Here is a 27042-nt window from a genome sequence, read left to right on the forward strand (position 1 = left end):
ACAATACCACAGCTTCTCTCTCTGCACCCTGTCATACGCTTTCTCTAAATCTACAAAGACACAATGCAACTCCCTGTTTTCTCCCCTGTACTTCTCCATTAGCATCCTCAAAGCAAATACTGCATCCATTGTACTCTTTTTAGGCATGAAACCATGCTCACAAATGCTCACCTCTACCATTAACCTAAAGTAGCTTCTACGACTCTTTCCCAAAGCTTCATTATATGGCTTATCAACTTTATTCCTCTGTAGTTGCTACAGCTCTGCACATTCCGGTTATTCTTGAAGATGGTCACTACTACACTTCTCCTCCATTCCTCTGGGATTTTCTCACTTTCCAAAATCTTGTCAAACAGACAAGTCAGAAACTCTACTGCCACCTCTCCTAAGCACTTCCATACCTCCATAGGTATGTCATCAGGACCAACTGCCTTTCCACTCTCCATCCTCTTTAACGCCCACCTCACCTCACTCTTAGTGATTTTTGCTACTTCATGCCCCACAATAGTCACCTGTTCTACTCTTCGTTCTTTTTTAATTTTCCTCATTTATCAACTCCTTAAAGTACTCCTTCCATCTTTCTATTACCCATATGGCACCTGCCAGTACATTTCCATCCATATCTTTAATCACTCTAACATGCTACACATCCTTACCATCTCTAACTTTTTGCCTTGCCAACCTGTACAGTTCCACTTGTCCCACCTTACTGTCCAGCCTAGCATACAAGTCCTCATATGCTCTTTGTTTGGCCTTCGCCACCTCCACCTCTACCTGCATCTCCCTGTACTCCTGTCTAATCTCTTCAGTCCTCTCAGTGTCCCACTTATTCTTAGGTAGCCTCTTTCCCTGTATACACTCCTGGACTTTCTCGTTCCACAACCAAGACTCCTTGTCCAATTTTCCCTTACCTGATGGTACACCAAGTACCCTCCTACCTGTCTCCCTGATCACCTTAGCTGTAGTTAGTCAATTAGAAGCACCTTCTGAGAACCCAGAGCCTTAACTCCGCCCTACAAATTGCAGGACGTTCTTCCCTTTTTAACTTCCACCACTTTGTCCTCAGCTCTGCCTTTGTCCTCTTTGTCCTCTTTACCATCCTCACCAGGGTCATTTTACACACCACCATCCTGTGTTGTCTGGCTACACTCTCCCCTACCAACACTTCTCCTTCAGATTACAACGTTGACACAAGATGTAGTCGACCTGAGTGCTTCTCCCTCCACTCTTATATTTAACCCTATGTTCCTGCCTTTTCTGTAAAAAGGTATTTACTACTGCCATTTCCATCCTCTTTGCAAAGGCCACCACCATCTGTCCTTCTACGCTCCTGTCCTGAAGACCAAACCTACTCATCACATTCTCATCACTTCTCACATTCTCATCACCTCTTGCACCAATCACCACTCTCTCACCTCTGGGGATGCTCTGCATCACTTCATCTAACTCACTTCAGAATTTCTGCTTCTCTTCTAACTCACATCCTAACTGTGGGGCATTACCACTAACAACATTGCACATCACACCATCAATTTCCAACTTCAGACTCATCAAGCTGTCTGATACTCTTTTCACCTCTAGAACATTCCTAACAAACTCCTCTTTTAACTTTCAACTCCTATTTTAACTTTTAAATTCCACTCCATTTCTTTTCCTACCCACACCATGGTAAAACAACTCGAACACTGATCCTAAGCTTCTAACCTTGCTACCTTTCCACCTTGTCTCCTGGACACACAGTATATCCACCTTCCTCTGCATCATGTTAGCCAACTCTCTTCCCTTCCCTGTCATAGTCCCAACAAGTCCCTACTGTCACTCCTAAACTCTTGCCTTTCCTCTTGTTTTTCTGCCTACGAACACCCCTTCCTCCTCTCCTTCCTCAACCAACAGTAGCCCAGTTTCCACCAGCACCCTGTAGGTCAACAGCACCGGTGGCGGTCATTGTTAACTCGGGCCATGACCGATTCGGTATGAAAGTCCTCTTAATGATTCGCGTCAGATGCCATTCCCCAACCGTCTGCATTTATCAAGACTTAATAAGCAATTATTATTATTATTATTATTATTATTATTATTATAGATTTTTTACATGTTTGGCAACTCTAATTTTGGAGTCACCCGCCACAGTTATATTTATTTACTAGTTTATGTGTTATATGTTTTTTGGTCTGCAGTATAATTATGGGGGAATGGTGGAGTTTGGTGAGCACTTGGGAAAGCTTACATTTTAAAAAGTCACTCACAATAACCGCGACTTTAAAAGAAAGAAGCCAAACATGGCGTATTATATGCGGGAATGGCAACCACGGCGTGCGTGCGTGCGTGCGTGCTACTTTCTGTCTCCTCCTCAACACTACAGAATAAAAGTTCCCTGCAGTAGTTATTATTATTATTATTATTATTATTATTATTAAAAACATCTGCAGCGCACTTTTATTCTGTGGTCTTCAGTAAGAGACAGAAGTAGCGCGCGCACACAGCCCCGCGGGAATAATAAATAAAGCCCAGTGTTAAATTATTTAAACTTTTATTCTGACATATACGCGTTCACGTGACCGGAAGTGAATGCAGTCGGACTTGCATAGAAACATCCGGATAGTTTAAGTGAAGCCCAGCGTCTCTTGATTATTATTTTTGTTAATGTTATTATTAGTTGAATAAGAATCAAAGGGCGTGTGTGTGTGTCAGATCACTCTGCGTGCGCATGCTGCGTGTTTGATGTCTGAGCGCGCGCGGTTAGGGAGCGTTAGTGTAACGAACATCAAACAGGGCCGCGCGCTCGTGCTCAGGTGAGCGCTACAGTGTTGCTGTTTGATCTGTGTGAGTAACTCCCCGGCCCCGCGCTGTTGTACAGAGAGCACTGCGGTGTGTGTAGGCAAGACTAACTCGATTATTATTATTATTTGTGTGTGTGTTTCAGGTCTCAAAGCTGTAAACATAAACACTATTTACTGAAACAAGTAAGCAAACCCTACTTTAAAAATAGCATTTTATTTAGACTTTGCATGCTTTATTCTACATATTGTCTTTCTATATATTCATAAGGTCCTGTATAGTTATGTGCAAAAGTTTGCATTTCACCCACCCACACACACACACACACACACACACACACACAGGCAGTAACACAGAATGTCATACAGGCATTTTCACATTCATCCCTGAGAACACTTCACCCCAAAGTCTGGAATGTGTTGATCAGTGTGAACACGGCGTTACATTATCAAAAATCACCCGCGTTAAACGCCTCTGATCTGCCTTTTCCTCCAAACTTTGTGACACTTACACTAGTCTCACAACACCGCCAGTGCTAATTCGTAGAAAGCTGTAAACACGAAAGTGTCCCTGAGAACAGAGGTACAGATCACTTGTGCATAGTGTGAAGGCACACTTTGTGACCGCTTCAGTTCCTCCAGAGATGTAAAAGTGTTTATAAATAGAATTTAAATACACCTTTAAAATGTCTAAATTGTAAATAACATTGCCTTCCCCCTCTCGTGAAGCTCCAGATCCTGACACATCCCAATTAAACCCTAGACCCTCTCAGCCTCTCTAACGCCGGCGTCTTATCATATGCAGAGGGTTTTGTCTTCCAAAACACTGAGTGGACTTTATACAGCAAATTCAGAACTTTTAGTAGTTAAAACGATGAGTAGGCACATCCTTTAAGGTAATTACCTTAATTAGAGCTTAATTAGTTGTGTTGTTTGTAAACACCTTTACATAGACTGGAACCAGTTTTTAATGCCTCATATTATAACAGTTGTTGTGTTTGAACATGAACTGCTTTCATTTAAATCTTTATTAATTGTATTTGTTTCTTTGCATGTTTTTGTTGATTTTATTTTATTTTTTGCTTTAGTGGCGTTCAGGAGAGACCGGAGTATCCGAGACATGTATGAGCAGCGCTTCCATCCAGACAGATCTGTAAGGGCTGCCCTGCATCTTCCTGTCCTTACTTATTACACACACACACACACACACACACACATGCACACGCACATCTGCGTCTCCTCCTGCTAAGAAAACGCCACATGAACGTGACTCAGAAAGCTCTAATAATACAAATCCGCCTAATGTTCGTAGCAACGCGAGTGGATGTTGTTGTTTTTTTTCGATTCCGAATTGAAACTCCGGGAAATGAGAGCATCCGTGTGAATGCAGAACGTGCGTGCAGTAATCACTCTGACGGCAGCAGGCAGCATTAGCTCGCTAAACTAATTACGCTTAAATTAAAATGCTGAAAACGTTCTAAAGCGTGGCTGTGTTTCACAACCAGCGATTCCGACACCGCGACATGCAACAGATGTCTTTTGCGTGTAAAAGGAGAAACTCGTCAAACCCAATGAAACGTGAGGACACACAGGACGGAGTTAGAAGCAGAGGGACGCCCCGTGTTTAGCAGCTTGTGGGCATCAGCTGCCAGTGTGTGTGTGTGTGTGTGTGTGTGTGTGTGTGTGTGTGTGTGTCACACCACTAGCAGGAGAGGAGATTTGTGGTATTTCCCCAGATAAGGCAAATACAGTCATATTTCTGCAAAACGATCCTGAAGTTTTGTATTGTAGTTGGGTTAGTTATTAAGTTGTGTTTTGTATTTATTTATTTTTATGTATACTTTAAATATGTTGTTTAATGTTATCCAGCATTTTTGTTGCTTTTTTTTTTAAAGTATCGATTTGGCACTGCTATCGTAAAAACCTAAACGATACACAACTTTACTGATAACGTCATGTCATCTTAAACAACACATAATCGCTTCTAAGTCGTTCCGAAGTGAATGTGAAGCACGGCGTGGCGTTTCATGACGGGTGTGTGAGAACGTGAGAGGCCTGAGCCTTTCCCCTTTTCACAGCAGCGGGAGAGAACATCCGAAATCACTAGAATGCAGTGGAGTCACGCTGTAGATGTCTTTCACAGCGGCGAGACACAGGGGAATCCACCGCAGAAGCACGTGACGTCTCAGGTGATCTCACCTGGTGTCACACGCCCTCGCACTGAGCACGATCGTTGTTCTGTGTAGTGGTCAAACTTGCGTCCGGTTTTGTTCTCCCTGGTGTTCTCCACACTGTTGGAATGAATGTAAAGAAGTTCAGTGACTTTAAGGTCTTTTATATGTTGACTTGTGTCAGGTGCCGTACCCAAGAGGAGGAGGAGGAGGAGGGGAAAGGAGATCTTTCGGACGTCCTGATGATGACTATATGAGGAACTTTGACTACGACTCTCCTCGCTTTTACCCGAACGGCGGTCCCAGAAACTACCACAATGAAGATAAGAAGGGTTACCATAGCGACAGCCATTACTCCTTCTCTAACGAATCCAGAGGAGGCCCGGCTAACCGCAGGGTAAGAGCTAGCGCCATGGCATCCTATAAGTCAGGGTTAGATTAGCGTAAGAGTCGTAAGAGACTCAAGTACGTTTTTGTTTTTCATTTAAACAACAAACCCATGTTTATTAATGCACGCAGCATTAGAGTAATTAGTGTTTATAAATGCTTTCTGTGCTGCTATGAGCATGTGACTGTTTGTAACGGGATGTGCGGTGTGAACCTCTACCGTCACGTCAGTTTAATCCTCGGTATGTTGGTGTGAATGGAATGACTGGGTGTAACACTCTATCACTGTGTGTCCTCACCCCTAACAGGACGACTCCAGCTATTACAGAGGACACAAAGATGATGGACATTCTGGACGGCAGGTGGATTTCAGGTATTTGGACTGTTCAAACTCAGGCACAGTGTGTGTGTGTGTGTTTGTTTATGTATGTACATGTGTACACATACCCAGTCGTCTTCTCCGATGCATGTGGCAGCAGCATGGTGCCTAAAATAATGTAGATTAGATAAGAAACTCATGGTGTGGCCACCATCCTCCCCTGACCTCAACCCTATCGAAAACCTTTTGACCAACCCCAAGTAAAAGATCTATGAGGGTGGGAGGCGGTTCGCATCAAAACAGCAGCTCTGGGAGGCTATTCTGACGTCCTGCAAAGAAATTCAAGCGGAAACTGTCCAAAAACTCAAGTTCAAGAATTGTGCAGGTGATATCAAAGAAGGGGTCCTATGTTAAGGTGTAACATGCCCTGTTAGGATGGTCGTGATTGAAATGGCTTTTAATTTCAGTTAATATAACCTCCTAATGCTGCAAATTCCACAAAAGCCCATTTTCAGTTCTTTACAACCTATAAAATGTTTTAACTCTGTTGTGCATAATAAATTGGAACAGTGCGTTTTCAGTTTTCTATTTTTGAAATAAATATTATTATTAGGAGGTTTGTTTAATAAAATTAGAACTATACCCTAATGTTTGATGACTTGAAAATTATACTGACTGTCATTTGCATTGAATAATTATGAAAATCAGAGAAACATATTATTTGTGTGATTATTTAGAATGCGGTGTATATGAGCTGGACACTGAGAAGTCTCTTTCACGTCCTGTTAAACTGTTGAACACCTGTCCTCTAAAGCTAGTGTATTATACCGTTAGTGTATTATACCGTTAGTGTATTATACCGTTAGTGTATTATACCGTTAGTGTATTATACCGTTAGTGTATCATACCGTTAGTGTATTATACCGTTAGTGTATTATACCGTTAGTGTATTATACCGTTAGTGTATTATACCTTCTCCCCCCTATATTCCTACATCCTTTTTTTTTTTTTTTTTTTTTTACAATATTTTCAGTGCATAAGTGAAATCTCTAAAGTCTGGTATAGTGTGTGTATGTGTGTGTGTGTGTGTGTGTGTGTGTGTGTGTGTATGTGTACACATACCCAGTCATCTTCTCCACCAATCATGTGGCAGCAGCACGGTGCCTAAAACAATGTAGATGCAGGTCAGGAGTGTTTCAGTCTGCAAAAACATCTGTTTTATTTTTCAGCTTCTTGGCAGATTTACACACTTAGAGAACATGTTATGCCATAAAGGTTTAAAATTGTTTAACTTCCTTCCTTTTTATTGCTTTAGTATTATTCAGTTTTACAGCATAAAAATAAATCCACGACTTGAAGCTGTTACACACTTTATAAGAGCCAGCTCACAGTTCACACACAGCCAAATGAACAAGTTTAACTTTACAGCTGATGGTTTTTAATTTTCAGGTAAGAAACATTTTTAGGTGCTGGAACATGGTATAGAATAAGCAGGTACTTTTCTGTACCTGATTCGTGATTCGGTGCTTTAAAAAAAAGTTATTGAGCGTCCAGGAAACTCTACAGATCCTAAACCCATTGGGAACTTGTGGTCGATCCTTGAGAGGCGGGAGGACGAACACAAACTCCAAACACTGATTATATGCTAATGGGCCGCGCTCTCAGTCAGGGTGTGAAACGGGAGGTGATTGACAGCATGTCAGTGTCGAGGTGTCGAGGGTCGACACTGTAAATACTGAATCTTTACATAATATAATTGACAGTAAAAGCCTCTGACTCTTATGAAATGCTTGTAATTGTACTTCAGTTGCACTAACACACCGACGCAGCAGACTTTGTGAAAAGTGATATCTGTGTCATGCCCAAAACTTTTGGCCCCCGCTGTAAATATTTTGGTTAGTAAGACGTATAGAGTTTTTGGAGCAGTGAGATCAGTCTGTAGGTGGCAGTGTCTCCTGGCCATTAATTCTAGAATGAAGGAACTATTGGCCCCCCTTACAGACAGACGGATCAATAGCAAGCTGCACTGCTTGGTTTTAAAAGCTCCTTATCAGTTTAGTCTCCTGTAGGTCAGACTTTTCCCTTTTTCAATTCTGAATTTATGAAAGAAGTTTAGGAAATATTAAGTGCCTGATTCCAGACAATGTGTTTTAAACCTTGTTAAAAATCTCCCGTTTCTGTGAGCTCTAAATAGGAAGGCCTGAACTAGAATAATTCCGGAGTCGTCTTGCGTCAGGTTTTGGCCATCGGTCCTGTTTATCCTCGGTGCACGGTGTGTGTGTCTACCACTCAGCATTCCCCTGTGCATTGTACACCATATATCTCTGTATGTCACAATTATAACCTCAAAAGTAGTGGACAAAATGTTTGTGATGTCTTGAAGGCTTCAGCGTTCCCTGATTTTCCACATGGTTGTAAAATAAGACATTAGAGCAAGACAGGATTCAGTGAGGTTTAGGTTCCCTGTTTTAACACAGGTTTTTAAAATCCCATTTGGTTGTCATACTTCTGCTTCTGCAGGGGGGCCATTAGTTTCTCCTCTGGTGTCAGTACTTCAAGACATCACTGTGCTCCTATCTGTGGAGATCCATGCCTCAGGAGTTCTGCTTTCTAAAGTACTTCAGTTCTAAAGCAGCAGTTCTCACTTTTCAGGCCCAAGGGCTCCCGAAAAAACAATCCGGACACCAGTACACCAGCCTAAGGTGTCCCCATAAAGTGGCTTCTTAAGGCTCAAGACCAGAAGGTGGCAGTATTGTAACATGAAATGTGGAGGAAGACGATTCTGTCCAGTGTGTGTGTGTGTATGTCTGTCTCATGGCATGCTTTTCCTCTCAGCGTGTTTTTAAAGAGTGTTTAGGGGAGTAACTTTATTAATAATACAGAATTTCTGCTTCAGTTTGGGTTTTTGTGCCAATCTGTGTAACCTCTTCAGGACCTGTGTGTGTGTGTGTGTGTGTGTGTGTTTGAGTGAGTGAATGCCCATATAAATACACAATTTTCACCCACAGCCATGACGCGGTCCAACTCAGCCCGTCCTGATATTTGATGAAAATGATACATGGACTTCACGGCTATTTGTATGAATGTATGAATGAGTACAGGTGTTCCTAATAAAGTGGCTGGTGGGAGTATATCTTAAAAACAAAGTGCCTGTAAGGTTAAGCACATTTCCCCATGGTGTCTGTCCGAATCATGTAGAGATTGTGATGTAATAAAGGCAGTTAGTCGTCCCTCTCTTCACAAGCGTTTCTTTTCGTCTCACAGGGGCGGCCGCAGTCGAGTTGGCTCGTCCCCCAGCGACCGCACCCAGGGCTCGTACCCTGCTCCCAGATCCCTGTCAGCGCTGGGCTCCAACCCAGGAGAGGACACGTTAATCCAGGCCATTATGAACTTGGACCGAGGGTAGGCACGTGCGCTTTGTCTAATGAACAAAGTCTTAATCACGTATACTTTTGGGGAGTTTCTGATATCTTTTTAGTGTATGTTAGGGGTAAACACATCTGTGTGTGTGTGTGTGTGTGTTGTCGTAGTACTCATTAGTAGCATGCTGAACAGAAAACCCTTTTTAATCGAGTGATTCATTGTGGCATGGATTCCACAGGGTGCTAAGAACGTTCTTTTCAGATTTAAAGTACTGTATCGTATAATTCCTGCATGTTCGGGCCACGCGTTCACACTGCAGAGTTGGATCGGAGTGCGGGGTCAGCCCTGGTACAGCGCCCCCTGGATCACACAGGGTTAAGGGCCTGACTTAAGGGCAGTTTGTTGGAGCCAGGGCTTGTCTGTGCAGTATAAGAGCACTCTACTACATTTAACAAACAAACAACAATCCAGTGTACTCACCCTCGCCTCCGTCTACACCAAGCATGACCAAGAATATGACCAAGTGAACACATTAACACCTGAACACTCTGTTGAGTGTAGACATGGTGCTGTGTATCGGAGCAGGGAGCCCTTACACACCAGAGTGTTTTATTCATTGCTGAGATTTAATAAATATATAGAGCTCCGAGCGGGACTGTCCGCTACTAGCTAATCCATCACACATGGCGTCGTCTCCTCTGGACAGATTTTTAAACAGAGTGAGGAATTGGACCAGAGCGGCCGCCACGGTGTACTGTACGTGTGGGGAAACACTGGTAATATATCATTTGGTTACCAAAACACTTGTTGTACAAGAAATACAAATGAAACTTCAGTAACTTCTGTTTTTTTTACGATAAATTAAAGCACAGACAGGAGCGCAGATGTGTTTAGATATTTTACTCCGTCAAGTCTGATTCTCATTTTTAAATAAGAGTCAGTTTGTTGCTAGTGTGTGTGTGTGTGTGTATTAACTCCTGACTACACACACAGATCTGTGTTCTAATGTGTAACAGTGACCTAACCTGCCCTTCACGGCTGTATTGTTTGTAAAGTACTTTTTAGTAACGTCTTTAATCCTGATGTGCCGTATGATGGGCCTGTTATCACTACGCATGTTGTACTCGTAGGTATGACGATGTTCTTCAGCGTGAGGATGTTAGAACCGTCCCTTTCTGTTGTTCGCCTCATTAACCTGCTCTTAAGTAACTCAAGTAACCGCTTTTCACTGCTGTATGTACGTGCCGCTTTCCCACAGGGAAGAGAGGGAAGGTCTGCGCCGCAAAGCGCCCTTTCCTCCGGTCCAGGACTGCTCCCCCACTCAGCAGGACGTGTCTCCATCCCATCACAGCCGCTCCGGGTCCAGCATCAGCAGCCGGAGCTACTCTCCAGACCGGAGCAAGAGCCACACATACCAGCCTCCTCTGGGGAAAAGTACGTCCTGACCCCGCCCTGACCCCACCCTGACCCCGCCCTCTAGTTCGGTCAAGGCAGCACTTTATTGCTCATGTTTGCAGGCAGTAATGAAAAGAAAACCAAGTTAAGAGTATATATATATATAAAGAGCATTTAATGTTCTTTTAATATATATGCTGGTCAGGATGCAGGGTACGTATTGTATTTAGGAGTAACCTCTAAGAAAGATGAGCCTCAGCTTATAGCAACACAGTGGGTCACTCGAGACAATTATTATTAAGATTTACGATGTTTTAAAAGGCATGGACCTCCTGATGATGAGTGTTTGTTAAACAGCTGGTATAAATGCCCGCACACTGCCCTGTCTGCCCCTGCAGGGGAGCCAACAGTGTCTCATATAATGATCGAGATGTAGGATAGAAACATTAAAAGAATCTTTTTGGGATTTTAATTCATGTTTAAGCTAAACAGCTTTGCTTTTTATTCACTGTTTCTTTCTCCTTCACAGACAGGGACAGAGCACCAGGGCCGTCGGTCAACGTGTCCCGAGACGGCTCGCCACACAGCTCTGTGTCAGCCTCTAAAGTGAGTAGTGTCTCCTCTCAGTGACATGGCGTCTCGCTCTAACCTGAGCTTCGTGCTTATCCTCCATCTGTCAAGTCAGGGCATGAAAAAGGAAAAATTGTGCTTACCCAAGTCTACAAGACGTGCCACTCGTTAATTATTGCATATAAGAAAAAAAGCTACAAGGTGATTTCAATAGGTTTGGAGATTAGTTCCGTTTACAAGCTCAGTTTTTTTCGCCATACGTCCTCCCTCAGACGTCTTAAAACCTGAAAGTAGAGTCCTTTATAGACAGTCCGGCCCTGGGCGACAAATTCTTGATACACAATGCCGCAGAAGTAAAAAAAAATGACGAGCGTGCACTCGGACGAACTGCGGACCTGCCTCGCCTTTTTTGGTCGTACAGGTGACGGGCTCTTCCACTGTTCCTTCGTCTCCGGTTCGTACCCGTACACCCAAGTTTGGTCACCGGTAATGATCCTCGACATGAAGGACAGGTCGTCCGTGGCACGCTGATGAAGTTCTTGAGAGACTTTGTCGCCCTGTTCCTTCTGCTCCGGGGTCGGCAGCCTGAGACGAACTCGGCAGTGACACGGTGCAAATCGCATGTGATCGTCTGGACTGTTCCGTAGGAAACAGCAGTGTTGTAGTTTGTTTTCCACATGCTGCTAAACGGTTTTGACGACTTGTTACAGCATCGCTGTAAACTTGCCGAATCACATCAAAAATCTCTGTGGCAGAATTGTCCAGTTTTACTCAGAATTTCACATTTGCTCTTTGTTCTAACTTCTGTCCATGATGAAATAACACGTGGTCAGAATAACACCAGTCACACGGCTCCCGATGTTCCCAGGACCATGTCTTTTGGCCCACTGACTTATAAAGGTTGCTGCTCCCTGTGACTGTGTGTGCAGCCTTGTCCTGCCATCATCTGGCATGTTACAGAACTAGTCTCCATACTTTTTGGTACCCCCTCGTGTATATAACGTCTGTGCATTTCATTAGCAACACCTCTATAGCTGCACCTTCATGCATTTAATCGGCCGATCATGTGGCACCAGCGTGATGTTGTTACTACACAGATGTCCATATTTTATAGCCAGATTGTATAGTATACATTTATACAGTTAGTATTTGTTATTTGATTTGATTTCCCCTATTTTTTTTTTTTTTTTACTTTAATCTGTTGTTTCTTAATTTTTAACTTTGTACTGTCCACTTGCTGCCGTGGCAAAACAAATTTCCCACATGTGGGACTAATAAAGGTTTATCTTATCTTAATGCTAGCAATACATAGGGTTGGGTAACTTTTTTTTTTTCGGTACTGGTGCCAAATCGATACTTTTAAAACGGTACCAGTGCCAAAACGGTGCCTGAACTGATACTTTACAAAAGTGACAAAATTATGGTGGATGACCCAAGAATACATCTGTATTGAACAAAAAATTTATTGTTTAAATTGAACAATATATTAAAAGTTTGAAGTATATGTAAATATATAAATACTGTTGTAGTGCTACTAGTTCTAGCTGGAAAGCCATAATTATAAACAGAATCCATGTTACATTAGTATTTTACAAGTTGTTTGACCATTTGTTAGCACGTTAGTAATTAACATTACATTAGCCCACTACTAACCTGCGGAAAGGCTGCTGTCGTCATCATAATCGGCGGACTCCTTTTTGCTACGGTTGGTATGACTGGGGCTGGGGTTCATCCACACCGATAGTGCTGTTGTCCACAAGCTCTCAAACACGGTGCCTCCCTCTGCTTTTAACTTTATTCCACGTGTTTCCCCCTTGACACGCAACTGCTGTAAAACATTTGCTGCACGTCACGGTGTCGGAATCCTTTTTGTGAAATATAGCCACACCTTTATTCCGTTCAGTTTAAGGCATTTTAACGAAAGTTGTTTAATTTAGCAAGCTAACATAGCGGTGGACCATCTGCTGCCGTCAAAGCAAGTGTAACGTTAGTTACTGTATTAACGCGCAGCTCGAATGGTCTCATTTCCTGGTGGTTGGTGATTTCTTTTTTATCTAATCTAATAAACTTTTATTCTACAAAAATAATATGGACAGTAACAGTACTGCAACAATGTTTGAAATTTGTAATATCAAACCTTTCCGAAGTTCTCAAGATTTTTCTAATTAAGGAAATAATTAGTATGCAGTATTAAAATTTAACTAGTGATTGTCTTGATGAATCTGATGCTTATTACAACTGTGTCATCATCGCCCCAGAGAACAAATATTTCAATCGACAGTTCAAGTGGCACCGAAATGAGGCACCGAAATTTGCGTTCTGTTTCGGTCCGGTACCCAACTTTAGTAGTACATGGATTTCTTAATTCTTCAGGGAAACACTTTTAGAGTTAAAATCTTTAGCAGTATTCATCATTTACATTTAGGCAGATGGCAGATGCTCTTATCCAGAGCAATTTACAAAAAGTGCAACATTTACATTTTGTGTATGTAACTGTGAATAAAACTGTGTGAACATTACAGTGTGTATACGCTGTGTGTGCTGCACAGGAGGATGTGCCGGTGGTGGAGCACCAGTCAGACGAACCTCTGGCTCCGGCAGACGACACTGTGCCCGTCCCAGACGACTTCCGTGAGCGGAGATCTCAAGCTATTGCAGCCAAAGCCCGAGAAATAGAAAAGGTGTGACTCAGTCAGCTTGTTCTACATCAGCAGCATGTTTAGACTGCTTATTGTTTTTTTTCATTATTCAAGTTTTTTTTTTAGAAAACAAGCAGCAGGTAGAGGGACAGTTACAGCACCAAATGACTATTAGCAGTCACATTCTGAAACCCTATTATCTAGACTTTTAGAAATATACCATAAAGCCGTGGGCTGAGTGGTCCAGCACTTACATTTACATTTGGGCATTTGGCAGACACTCTCATCCAGAGCGACTTACATTTTTATCTCATTACACATCTGAGGGTTAAGGGCCGCGCTCAAGGGCCCAACAGTGGCAACTTGGTGGTTGTGGGGTTTGAACCTGGGATCTTCCGAACCGTAGTCCAATGCCTTAACCACCGAGCTACCCCTGGCCTTTTCAGCACAGCTGTGATGTGGTCGTAGGCACGAGGATGCAGCCCAAGTACTAGATATCACAGCCGTGCTGATATTTAGTACAACAGCACAACCTCAAGTGTGATATCGCTTTTATACAACATTTCCACAAAAACCATTTATTATCAGAAGATATTGATTTGTTTCTTTATTTAACCAGTTTCCTAACCACTTGTCCTACCGCCCTACCGCCACTTGTCCTAACTAACTGCGACTGACGGAGCTGGCGAGCGACAGTTGGTGTAATTAACAGGAGGTGCCAGTAGTGTTAAACTCTTAGTGGTACTCTGTAGCCAGAAGGTGAGGAGAATAAGCCATGGAGGTAGTGGACAGTCCTGAGAAACTCACCAGATTTACTTTATATTTCCACTTATATCAGCTCCGTCTGGGGTCGAATCCCAAATAGTGTTAAATGTAAAGCTAGTGCACTATGTAGGGTGTACAATCCATTGCACTCCAATTCCACTCACCAAGTAGTGCCCTAGATCAGGGTAGAAGCTAGTTAGCTTTGTAGCTAAGCGTTAGCCGCGAACAGAACGGCGGACAGTTCAGAGGCGATTCAGAAGGTCTTAGAAGTGATGAGTGCAGAGACGGCGTGTTGTTTAAGACGCCATAACGTTATCAGACGTGTGTTCTTACTGAAAGTGCTTCTGTGACTGGGTGTGAATGTGGGTTTAGTCAGACAGCTGCTCTCTCCTCAGTACTGCGGACCGTACAGACCTACTCTCACCCACGCTGAGACACACAGTTAGTGTCATTAACCACTGGACAACACCTGGGACACGCCCACTCATACACAGCGTTACACCTCACAGTGCTGTTACTGTCTGTTATCAGCACTCGTGGAATAACGCCTCTCGTCCAACCAGATAACTGTTGTGTAATATACTATACTACAGGTATAGTAATCGGTACAGGAATCGGTAGCGCTGCACACAGGTGTAATACGAGCCGCATAAAAATAAAGACGGCTCTCCCTGTGGTGTTTACCCTGGATTTTTCAATCCCGATTAAATAGATTAATAAAAGTAACATGCCTGAAATGCAAGAATCATGCGAGACCCAGATCGACAGAGAGAGGGAAAATATAAATTGTTAAAGCCCTAGATAAATAAATACAAACGTTAATTTCGTAGCCAGGTAGTTTGACATAAAGACCCTTATAATCATTTCCTAAGGGCTGTTACTGAGTAACGTCTCCTGCGTAAAGGAGCTGTCTGCACTGTTAAGGGTTTTAACAGTGAAACCTAAACCTCACACATTCCTTTCTTTAGATTTTACCCCAACCCAATTTTTCAGTTTTCTGTTTAGAAAATAGAAAATAATAGGAGATTCATATTTTTGTAAGTGTGCGTGGTCTAGTTTAAGTTGTGTGTCTTTCCCTCACACAGTGCAGCTGTTCTGTTCCTACAGGAGTTCAGCTTATAAAAGGCATGTTACACTTACCCAATCCAGGGTCTTTTAAGTTTTAACGATGTAGTATCACCTCAAAGAGTTACATTGCACTTAGAGCGAGTGATGCCTCGTCTTCATAAGGGACCTGACTATCTTTTCTTTTTATTACATGTCCTAGACACAGTCCATGTGTTAAATGTTAAATGTCCAGCAGTTCCCATGTTCATGAGAATGAAGATGCAGTACATTCCTTCAAAAAGAAACATTTAGGAGCAGTGATGAAGACAAGCACCAATATCTAAAAAGAAAAAAAGAACCGTCCCCAAATATCAGGACAAATTATAACTGTTCTGGTCAGTAACCCAAAGTGCAAAAAAAAAAAAACAGAACAACGAAGTGCAACAGCACTAAAGATGGATCAACAGTCCATTTAGTTATGTCTCACGATTCCTTTGTGTGCCAATCCAGAATCAAATATTTTTTAAATGTAGTATTTTTATACATGTTTGCCATAGAGATAGTAAAATGTTGCAGTTCCACTATGTGCACTCTAAACTATTCACACTTTAGTAGGCAGCATCCTGTGCGGTCAGAGCGAAGTTTGTTCTGGAAAAAAGAAAATCAGAAAAAAGAATGATATTAAATCAGGATATTTATACATTTTTGCTACGGAGCGGATTGCAATAAAAACGGCATCGATATATAGGTATCGTGATATCGTATCAGGTGGCCCCTGGTGAGTCCCATCCCTGGTGGAGTGGAAACTCTAATGATGAGTTCTGAGTAAAGATGCACATCAAGCGTTTGCACCGTCACCTGTAGCCAGGCTCTCCACCTGTTTAGCCACTTTCTCTTTTTCATGCTGTTAAATGTTTGTGGTGAAAAAAAAGTTATTATTAAAAAAGTTATTATTAAAAAAGTTATTTTTAAAAAAGTTATTATTAAAACTTTAAGACATTTTTAAACTTTATCCCAAAAAGTGAGATAAACACTAATATTTTTTGTTCAACCATTTTAATATTCAGTATTTGATGCGTGCCATCAGGAAGGAAACCCTCCATAGATGTGATGACCTGGTGGTTCAGTACATTCAGGTGGTCAGCTGACTTCATTTTATTGCCCCATACCTTACTGAGTCTAGACCTGAGCAACTGAAGCAACCACAGATCATAACACTGTGCTCTCAGATTTTCTTTTTTCTCAGATGCTTCGGGAGTAGATGAGATGGTCAAGTGTCCCCAAACATGTGGTCATATAGTGGGTACAAAGTGAGGCCAAAAGTCCAGGTCCATAGGCACAAGTTTAATTAAAAATACACATGAATACAAGAACTATGTAACCTCAGAACAAGTCGAGTGGTGTTACATCTGGTTCTGTTCTTCTCTTGTTAGCTTGGAAGTCTGTAGTAAACAGAAAAATATTTTTAAAAGTCTCTGAATTCTGTGTCAAGTGAAAGAGGAGAGGGACGGGGTAGAAATACTGTCTGAACATGACATCAAACCTGCCCTGGGTGTGTTTACTCTCAAATGTAAAAACTTACTGTTCCAGTATTTATGCAACTCAGCACCAGTAGAATGTGTGTTCTAAAAATTGCTGTTGCAGATAATGACCTGAGATACATAGCCACATGCGTGTCGAAACAGTTGCTAGGACAGATCAGCATTCTGCGCCAGCCATGACTGTCTTAGCAGTTCAGTGCTGTTGGTCAATAAACACACAACAGTAAATAATACAGAAACCTATGTTTAAATAAAGATATACAGTGGTCTCTTCTGTCTAAAATGGTGTAATGTTCTTGTTCAATTCAATAAAATTTTATTTGTATAGCATTTTAAACAATTGTCATTGTCGCAAAGCAGCTTTGAGACCACAAGACCATTTAATGCTTTACACTGGGTTCCAAATTTATTATGCAAATTGGATGTAAATGTCAAACATTAAATGTTTAGTTTTAAAATTAAACTCATGAATGATATTGAGTCTCAGGGCTCTTTGGATTACTGAAATGAATCTAAGACACCTGTGATAATTAGTTGTTTTTTTCGGGGGGGGGATCTCTTTGCTGCCGAAAAGTGTCAAATTAGAGAAGGTATGAAAACATTAGATATTTCACGAAAACTTATTGTACTGCAAAGACATTTGTGGCTGATTCAGAGCACAGACAGGTTCGTGCAGATGAAGGCAGAATGAGGAAGGTTTCTGCCAGAAAAATTCATTAGACTAATAGAGCAGCTGCTGAAATGCCATTACAAACCAGCAAACAGGTATTTGAAGCTGCTGGTGCCTCTGGAGTCCTGCAAACCTCAACTTGTAGGATCCTTTAGAGGCTTGCCGTTGTGCATAAACCTATGCATAAACTGGTGCATAAACTATTCAGCCACCCCTAACCAATGCTCTCAAGCGGAAACCTGGGCCCAAGTCATCCATGAAGACTAATTTTCAAACAGTCTTGTTTACTGACGAGTATCATGCAACCCTGGATGGTCCAGATGGATGGAGTAGTGGATAGTTGGTGGATGGCCACCATGTCCCAACAAGGCTGCAATGTTAACAAGGAGGTGCCGGAGTTATGTTTTGGGCCAGAATCATGGAAAGAGAGAGCTGGTAGGCCCCTGTAGGATCCCTGAAGGTGTAAAAATGACCCCTGCAAAGTATATTGACTGACCACTTTCTTTCATGGTGCAAAAAGAAGAACCGTGCCTTCCGTAGCAATGCACCATCTCATGCTGCAAAGAATACCTCTGTGTCATTGGCTGCTATGGGCATAAAAGATGAGAAACCTGACCTTAACCCCATTGAGAACCTTTGGAGAATTCTCAAAAGATCTATGAGGGTGGGAGGCAGTTTGATTCAAAACAGCAGCTCTGGAAGGCTATTCTGACATCCTGCAAATAAATTCAAGCGGAAACTGTTCAATGGATGCAAGAATTGTGAAGGTGATATCAAAGAAGGGGTCCTATGTTAAGATGTAACATGCCCTGTTAGGATGTTTTTGATTGACATAGTTTTTGATTTTAGTAAATACAACCTCCTAATGCTGCAAATTCAACAAAAGCCAATTTTTAGTTCTTTACAACCGAATAAAATTTTTTAACTCTGTTGTGCATAATAATGTGGGACAGTGCGTTTTCAGTTTTTTTTTTTTTAAATAAATATCATTAGGTTTGTTTAATAAAATTCAAATTATACCCTAATAGTTGATGACTATAGTTAATTACACTAACTGTCATTTGCATTGACTAATTATGAAAATCAGAGAAAGATATTATTTGCGTAATAATTTGGAATGCAGTGTATATGTCAATAGTAGTATTTTAAAATCAATGTGGAATATCACAGGTAGGGGTGATGTGCTCGTATCTTCTGGTTCTAGTGATGACTCTTGCTGCTGCATTCTAAACTAACTGAAGCTTGTTGTTTTTTAGTTGAACAACCAGACAGTAAGGCATTACAATAGTCCAACCTAGAGGTAATAAAAGCATGAACAATTTTTTCTGCATTGTTTAGTAACTTAACTTGGCAATATTCCTGAGGTGAAAGAATGCTATCCTGGTGATATTGTCCACAGCTTCAAATGAAAGACCAGAATCTATGATCACACCGAGGTCTTTCACTTTTACACTTGATGGAACAGAAATGCCATCTTAAGTTACAGTGTGATCTAAAATCTTGCTTCTAGATGCATGCAGTCATATGACTAGAACTTCTGTCTTATCAGGATTAAGCAGAAGGAAGTTAATTAGCATCCAATCCCTTATACCTTTATTTGGTTTTTCTCATCTGGTTTTGCTGAGACATATAACTGTGTGTCGTCAGCATAATGATGAAAACTAATACCATGCTTATGGATTATGTTGCCCAAAGGAAGCATGTAAAGGGAAAAAACAGTGGCCCTAAAACCGAACCCTGTGGAACACCAAAGTCCACTAGAGAACATGCAGAATAATCACCATTTAAATCTACATACTGATAGCAATCGATCAAATAGAATCTGAGCCAGGACTGTTCCCTTAATTTCTACCACGTTTTCCAATCTGTGAAGGAGAATACTATAATCAATGGTGTCAAAAGCTGCACTGAGGTTGATTAACACAAGCATAGTGACGCAACCGTGATCAGAGGCCAATAGGATGTCATTTACTACTTTCACAAGTTCTGTCTCTGTGCTGTGATGAGACCTAAATCCTGACTGATACAGTTCCTGTATGCTATTTCTATGTTGATATGAGCATAGCCGCTCCGCTACTATTTTTTCCAGAATCTTAGTGATAAAGGAGATGTTTCATATCGGCCTGTAATTCGACAGCAGACAGGGGTCAAGGTCAAACTTTTTAATTATCGGTTTATTAACTGCTAACTTAAAAGATTTTGAAACATACCCAGTGGTGAGTGAACAATTGTTGCCTGTTACTTGTTTTACATATATTCATGTTTGCTTACGTTTGCAAGCCCAGGCACACACTGTGCTTCTTATCCGTGTTGTGTGTTTGAGTCGAGAGTAACAATGTAATGCTGACTGACTTTGTGATGTTCAGATGTACCGTCAGGACTGTGAGACTTTCGGGATGGTGGTGAAGATGCTCACAGCCAAGGACCAGAGTCTGGAGAAGCTTCTGCAGAATGCTTTAAAGGAAAACCTTTGCGAGATCCGTGAGCGATGTCTTGAGGATCTGAGACACTTTATTTCTGAGCTGGATGAGGCAGTTCGTCAGCCCGAGCCTGTGTGAGGGCCAGCAGCGCGTCGCAGAAAGAACCTGCTCGGGAACTTTATTTTTCATCATAAATGTGTTGGAATTTAATTACATTCAGTTACAGCACGATTAGTTATGTTTAGTTACGGTATGATTAGTTATGTTTAGTTATGGTTAGTTTAGCAGTGTATAGTCCACTTCCCCGAGATAGTCCGTCTTAATGAATTAAGTGAGCTAATGTTAGTATTTTAAATAAATACTAAATGTATTGATACAGTATTAAGTCATAAAACTGGGTTATGTTTTCTACCTAAACCTGCTTAATCTATTTTTTTTTTTTTTTTGCTTTTGTATCAGTACCATGTGTAAATACGGATGAATCGGATTTGGCTCCTTTTAAAATCATGATTCAGGCTTTTGTTTGTGGATGTTTCTGTATGTTGTTTATCTCTGTAAATCAATAAAGACGTATTCTACATCATCTTGTGTGAAACAATTATCATAAAAATGGTGGTACTACTTTTTTTTTTTTACTTAGCTGAAATATATATTTAGCTTTATAATCAAATAGAATCTTATCATAATGCACTAATAACACAGTCAATGATGTCTACTGTACTATATTTTTGATTCAGGACTTGAAATACTGAAATATATATATATTATATAAATAAATAATGTAAATGTAAATATGTGTTTCAATTTCCTGGGATCATCCTAAAAGTGTACAGTCCGCTACAGCCTTGCTGTCTGTAAGTAAAAGCTGTTTAACACGCGTTTATAGAAATTAAACAAGCACTTCAGTAACACAGGGGTTTTAATGAGAAATTGCTTATTATTAATAAATTGTGCTAAATGAGGTCCTAGTGTTTTAATTAAGAACTTGCGGTTTAGTTCAATAGCTTAATGCGTATTAACTATTTAACATTGTTAGCAAAAAAGTCATCTATTTAGGTCTGTATTTGTAAAAACTCAGAAAAATGTTAATTTAGTCTAAAAGAAGATAACTTACAAAAAATATTGGGGAAATGGCAGACTAAATGTCAGACAAACAAAAATACATTTAATTTACCATTTATATATTCCAATTCTATGTTAGTCCGGGGAGTTATTGTAAGATCTCTTCTTCAAACAGGACGAGAAATATTCCTGAGTTTTTAGTCCCAGAGAGCTGAGGTCCTGCTTTTACCCTCAGGGGCAAAAAATGAGGACAGGAATTACTTTCAGTGTGACAAGTGCACAAATAAAGCATCTTTATCACAATTCCATTAAAATTATTAGTATGAACACAGTTACTGAGATCATTACTCCTTTCAAATTAAAGTCTAATTTAGTTTCTTTTGCTTTTACTGCAGTAAACCTCCTTCTTCTCCAGCTCCCTCCCTCATGTCTCCATGGTTACACTGTTGTTCAAAATTAGTTGTTCCAAAATTTATATAATTCATATTATATAATAGTTTTGTTTTTTGTTTTTTTTAAAGGGGGGGGGGGGGGGGGGGGGGTTAGAAAATAAGAATTGATCACATAATCCAGTCCAAGTTTTGATCTGGTCAAACCTTCAGCATGTGTTCTTTAAAACTTTTAGTAAGATTAAAAAAGGTTAATAAATTAAAAAGGATTGGTGAAAGGTTGGTATCCGAGGAGACGGGTGGATTTCATTGGTCAAAACGAGTCTAACAATACCTCTGTATGGGTTGTGTAGGTATACATTTATTTATACCTTGTCCTTGTCTGGCAGAGGAACAAATCACTCAGACCCAACTGCAGCAAACCAAATCCAGGCTTAAGATCCACCTCATAATACCAGAGTTTCAAAAAGCTGCTTTCTCCACAAATGAAGGTGAATGGTCTTCATTTTGTTCACACACTGACTCATTTACACTCATCGTCTATACCGCTTTATCTTGTGTATAGGGTCATGGAGCCTATCCCAGGAGACTTAGAGCATGGGGCGGGGTACACACTGGACAGGGTGCTAACCCATCACAGCCATTTTTAACATGTAAGCTAAATTTTATATTTTATTATTAATTTGTTGTTGGTCAGAAGAGGTCTCTCACTGTTTAAACAAATGAACAACCAAGGTTTTTTTCTTTTTCTTTGTTATTGTGCTGTTAGTCTGCACTGTGATGTGTGGTCCTATTTGGAGCATGGATAATCAAAATTGGGTAACCCCCCCCCCAAAAAAAAGTCTCATGATCAGGCTGATCCTATATAATATTGCATAATACTAATCTTTATTACATTTAATTTGTATAGTAAACAATAGGATTTTAAAATCTGGATAGGTTTCTAAACAACTGGGCCCATACTGTGGTCCTGCAGGGTCAGAGATATACTGTATAGCCAAGAATGACAATATAAATAAATAGTACTTCTAAACATTTGTCAACACTTTAGTCTGAATCCTAACTTTAATTAACTCAAACTGAAAGTTTCCCCAAACGGTTTACACATAAGAACTTGTCTCACTGTCTGTATATATAATGTATAAGTCACAATTGTGCAAATCTGAACACAAACTGCATCATTTAGCTCCCTGTGTTCAGCGAGAAACACTGACTGATTAGCGGTTAGTCTCAGTCACGCTGCACCTGTGCAGTCCTCGAGTCATTTATACAGGTGTTAGGGAGGAAGATGAAGCGACAGGTTATCTCAGTTATCCATGCCTACAGAGGAGAAAATGGGTAAGTAACCATTTGAGTTGAGTTTTACAGTACTCTCTACTGCAATTACAGTACACAATGACTCGATGCTTTCTATCTACAGCGCTCAGTGTAATGTGTAATGTTAATGTAGTCTTACATTAACGCAGCTATGTAGTAAAATGTGTGTCCTATAATGTGAGTATATACTGTACTTTCCACCATCATCCCGAGGGAAGCCAGAGTCCTGGGAGACAATGTCCAATTAAAACACATCAACCAGGTCAGTGTGTCCACAATTGACTTTGTCTTCAATCATCACCAGATGAGGAAGAAACAGGTATATCGTGCTCCATCTAAGCAAATTCAATTGGTGCGTGGGTTTAGTGTGATGGTCACTGTTCATACATCGTCGTCCACAACTCTGTCCCTATAACATTCCCAGTTCCCTAACATTCCTTGACACTCTCAAAAATATCTCATTAGAATAGGAACCAGTCATTTGGGATAATGTAAGTAGCTCTTCTCTATAACTGGTCTCCTAACACTGAGACATTTTCTTGAAATGTGTTTAAATGTTTGTGAAAAACTATAACTTCTGGTTGTGCATATACCTTTTTTTCCTACAAAGTTTTAATATCTGGGCTGTCATCCAAAGGGTGTTTTCCTGGACCAACCCAAGTTGGCAACTGTTGCTGATCCCAACCACTGTCAAGGAGCTCTTTTTAGATTTAGAGGAACTGCTTTTTAGATTAAATCTCTGAAAATTTTGGATTGGAATCCAACAGCTGATGAAGTTCTACACAACCTCATCTATCCTTAAGCAGCCAAACCAAAATATGTTCTTAATTATGTAGACAGTAAATGACTCTGAGGGCATGCCATACGTTCACAGAGTATTTATTTAATTAATTTATTAATTTATTTATTTATTTGAATAAAGGTGTGTGTGTGTGTGTGTGTTGTTGGGGATTAATCAGTTTCAGCGTTTTCATTTTGTCCCTGTTCAAAACATGTAAAAGACTCCACTGAAGTAACAGATGAGGATGCCATTCTCCCCAAATCATGGGATCTAAAAATTTCAGCTGTACAAATATGTAACACTACTTTTTTTTAAACAATGGGTTTTCAAACCAAATGATAAACATGTATAACAGAATTTATACTAAAGATAATATGGTGCCTATGCATTTTGCACACTACCGTTACGTCAAATTAAAGGATTACGTATTGTTTGTTAGTCCAAAGCGACACATGCCTTACCTGAAGGTAAACCAGTTCCTCTGCCAGTCACACCATTCCCATCAGCATCACCTCCGGACCTGTCTGACCCATCCTGGTGCCCCGCTTTTGGTTGCATCTCGCCGCATGGATGCCCTGTGTGTCTCTTTGGGATGCGTCTCGTGTCTGGGGATGGTTCTCGCTACCTAGAAGATGGTTTTGGCCTCGACTGGTGTTGGCAGCTGTTTCTCTGAGGACTTGACAGTTCGATAGTTCATACAAGTCTACTTGGGTTTTTAATAACCAACTGGACTCCATATTAACATCAATTAACATCAACTTTTATGCTGAACTGCCTGCCAACTAACACACAGTATGAGTGCAGATCAATTCCTGCTATCCGTTATCACCCAGATGAGGATAAGTTCCCTGTTGAGTCTGGTTCCTCTCAAGGTTTCTTCCTATTACCATCTCAGGAAGTTTTTCCTTGCCAATGTCGCCCTCGGCTCGTTCATCAGGGACGATCTGATCATTTTGATTCATACACATTCAAATTCCATAAAAACTTAAATAATTTTTTTGATTGTGTAAAGCTGCTTTGGGACAATGCCAATTGTTAAAAGTGCTATATAAATAAAATTTAAATGGATGGATGGATGGATGGATGGAAATTTTTATGGTACAACAGCACGTTACAGCAGATTTTTTTATTTGACGGATATCAGTGTAACCCAAAGTGTATTAAACAATAAATAAACAAAAGAGGTGCACCAAAACTAATTATATTAATAATATTTACAAAATATATACAAACAGCAACGGTGTGTAAGTGAGTGAGTGAAGCGATTGTCCAAAGTCCGGGTTATAGTAATGAATGAATGTGAATGTGCGTTGGGAAAGCTGGATCAGCCTCACCGGAAGTGTTGGTAATAATCCAGGAGCACAATCTTAGAGCAGGAGTAAAGTGGTGAAGCAGACCGGGGGTGATGATCCAACTGTAAGGATATCCACTGACGACAGTCTCCACAAAATCTTTAAACTTCTCCACAATTGTCATGAACACATGACCGAGCTTCTTCTCAGGTGTCCTTTTACAGGATCCCTTGACCCCGTTACGTCATCGTGATGACCTCGCAACACGGCTGCGTATCCTCACGAGAGTTCATCCCTGGAACCAAAACACATAATCATTGGAACACAAACCTAACCGGTATTAATTTATAACAGATACAGCAGTTTTCTTCAAGTCTTCCGCTTAAACCAAACCTTTTATATAAAAAAAAAAACCCTTTTATGTGGCTGCGCTACATAGACCCCCCAGCCTCCTACGTCGGAGGAAACAGTATGACTTACTGGCCTCTTTTTATTTTTTTAAACCTCCCACGTAGGCGCTAGCTTAATAGAAGACTTTTGAAGGGTGGAGGTGAGAGGGTAAGTCTTTCGCCAAACCAGTTCATCTGGTAGGACAGACGCTTCGTTTTGCCGGAAAGTGCGGGATCTGGCCTGTTTGGCTTTCTGACTTTTGATGTAAAATGGTCTCTTTCTCCGCTGTGGTCCTGTGGCTATCAAATAAGACACAGCTTGCTGGGTCGGGTGTAAGTGGTGAGTAGGCCGACGGTTCCGCTGGGGTTTTCCTTACCAAGTATGTTGTGCCTCCGGCAGACCTCACATAACTGCCATACGTCCTTGCGAGCGGCCACCAGGTATCCTTGAGTATATTCACAAGTCTAATGGAGGCTCATGAAAGTACTGCAAGACATTTACATTTAGGCATATGGCAGACGCTCTTATCCAGACTTACATTTTTATCTCATTACACATCTAAGCAGTTGAGGGTTAAGGGCCGCGCTCAAGGGCCCAACAGTGGCAACTTGGTGGTTGTGGGGTTTGAACCCGGGACCCTCCGAACCGCAGTCCAATGCCTTAACCACTGAGCTACCCCTGGTTCACCTAGTTAGTGATTGTGGAACCACCAGGTGAAATCTTCCTCCTCACCTCATGGGAACACTTTGATATAACACCCCTTGGTGGTGTTCGAAGGTGATCCCTTGGTCCCGTGCTCTATGTACTTGATTACGTCAGCTATCTCTGTTGAGTCTCCAAATGATGGAAAATCCATGTGGATGGGCAGACGAGCACGAAAGTAGGAAGTAGCTGGGAGATCAGAGGAGGAAGGTAGATGGGCTGAGTGTGTTGTATTACAAGGAGGTGTGTCTTCAGTTACACTGCTCACTTGGTGTTGGACCTTTCCCCTCAGTGCTGCGACTGGCGTCCCGAGTGAAAGCAGTGCAGAAGGGTCTGATGGTGCAGGGTTGCCGGCCTGTAGTGGGGGAAGAGTGGGCGTTCGAGTACGGTGTAGCTTCTTCAACTGGATCTTGCAGACAGCATCTCTACGCAGAAAACAGTCCACGACTCTCTCCAGCTTTTCTAGGGTCTCTTGAAGGTAGCTTTCCAGCCCTGCCAAGCTAGCGCCCACGGCCTGCCGATAATTGGTTTCCGTATTTATAAAACTATTATTGGATTCTTTAAAGTTATACTCTAACACATCAACCTTTTTTAGTAAGAGCCAATAAATCGCCTTTACATTGTTTCACCTCAGCCTGCAAGGTTTGTACAACAGCATTTCCAGACATATAACTAACACATTCAACCTCATCATCACCAGAAGGTTTATACAAAACATATAAGGAATTAATAAAATATGGTATTTCAGCTGCAGGATTATATAGAGTCATAAAAGCATAATCTACACCCTCAGTATCCTGTATATAACGCAAACTCACGGTGTTGGCAATTATGCTATGATTAGCATTAGCTTTAGCATTAGCGATTTTAGTGTCCATCCTGTTCTGAAAGACTACACAGGTTACACTAACGGAGAAACCTTAATCTACGCTCTGGTTATGCGTTAGCCGCCAGACACATACACACAGCCAATGTAACCAGATCTTGGAGCAGGAGTAAAGTGGTGAAGCAGACCAAGGGTGATAATCCAACTGTAAGGATGTGT

The 27042-nt window shown here is 41.1% G+C and overlaps 1 protein-coding gene across 6 annotated transcripts; it reads left to right on the forward strand.

Moving 5' to 3' along the window:
• Nucleotides 1-2567: 2567 nt before the first annotated feature.
• pphln1 (periphilin 1) lies at nucleotides 2568-20647 on the forward strand. 6 transcript variants are annotated; one of them, XM_053508964.1, is made up of 10 exons: nucleotides 2571-2823; nucleotides 2924-2963; nucleotides 3866-3930; nucleotides 5133-5345; nucleotides 5644-5708; nucleotides 8919-9056; nucleotides 10276-10451; nucleotides 10942-11018; nucleotides 13532-13663; nucleotides 20011-20647. In XM_053508964.1, coding segments are annotated over exons 2-10 (1059 nt in total). In that variant the 5' UTR covers nucleotides 2571-2823; nucleotides 2924-2962; the 3' UTR covers nucleotides 20203-20647. The 6 variants fall into 6 exon arrangements, with proteins under 6 accessions (XP_053364944.1, XP_053364939.1, XP_053364940.1 ...); XM_053508965.1 differs by having other exon boundaries at nucleotides 2571-2792; XM_053508969.1 differs by lacking the exon at nucleotides 8919-9056 and having other exon boundaries at nucleotides 2568-2823.
• Nucleotides 20648-27042: the final 6395 nt, after the last annotated feature.

Source organism: Clarias gariepinus, chromosome 12 (assembly GCF_024256425.1).
Source record: "Clarias gariepinus isolate MV-2021 ecotype Netherlands chromosome 12, CGAR_prim_01v2, whole genome shotgun sequence".
Lineage (NCBI taxonomy): Eukaryota > Metazoa > Chordata > Actinopteri > Siluriformes > Clariidae > Clarias > Clarias gariepinus.

Bases quoted from the DNA above. Each gene is read 5' to 3' on its own strand.
- pphln1 (XM_053508964.1), top strand. The intron at 9,057-10,275 runs GTAGGCACGTGC...GCTTTCCCACAG, and splicing joins ATTATGAACTTGGACCGAGG to GGAAGAGAGGGAAGGTCTGC. The intron at 13,664-20,010 runs GTGTGACTCAGT...TGTGATGTTCAG, and splicing joins AAGCCCGAGAAATAGAAAAG to ATGTACCGTCAGGACTGTGA.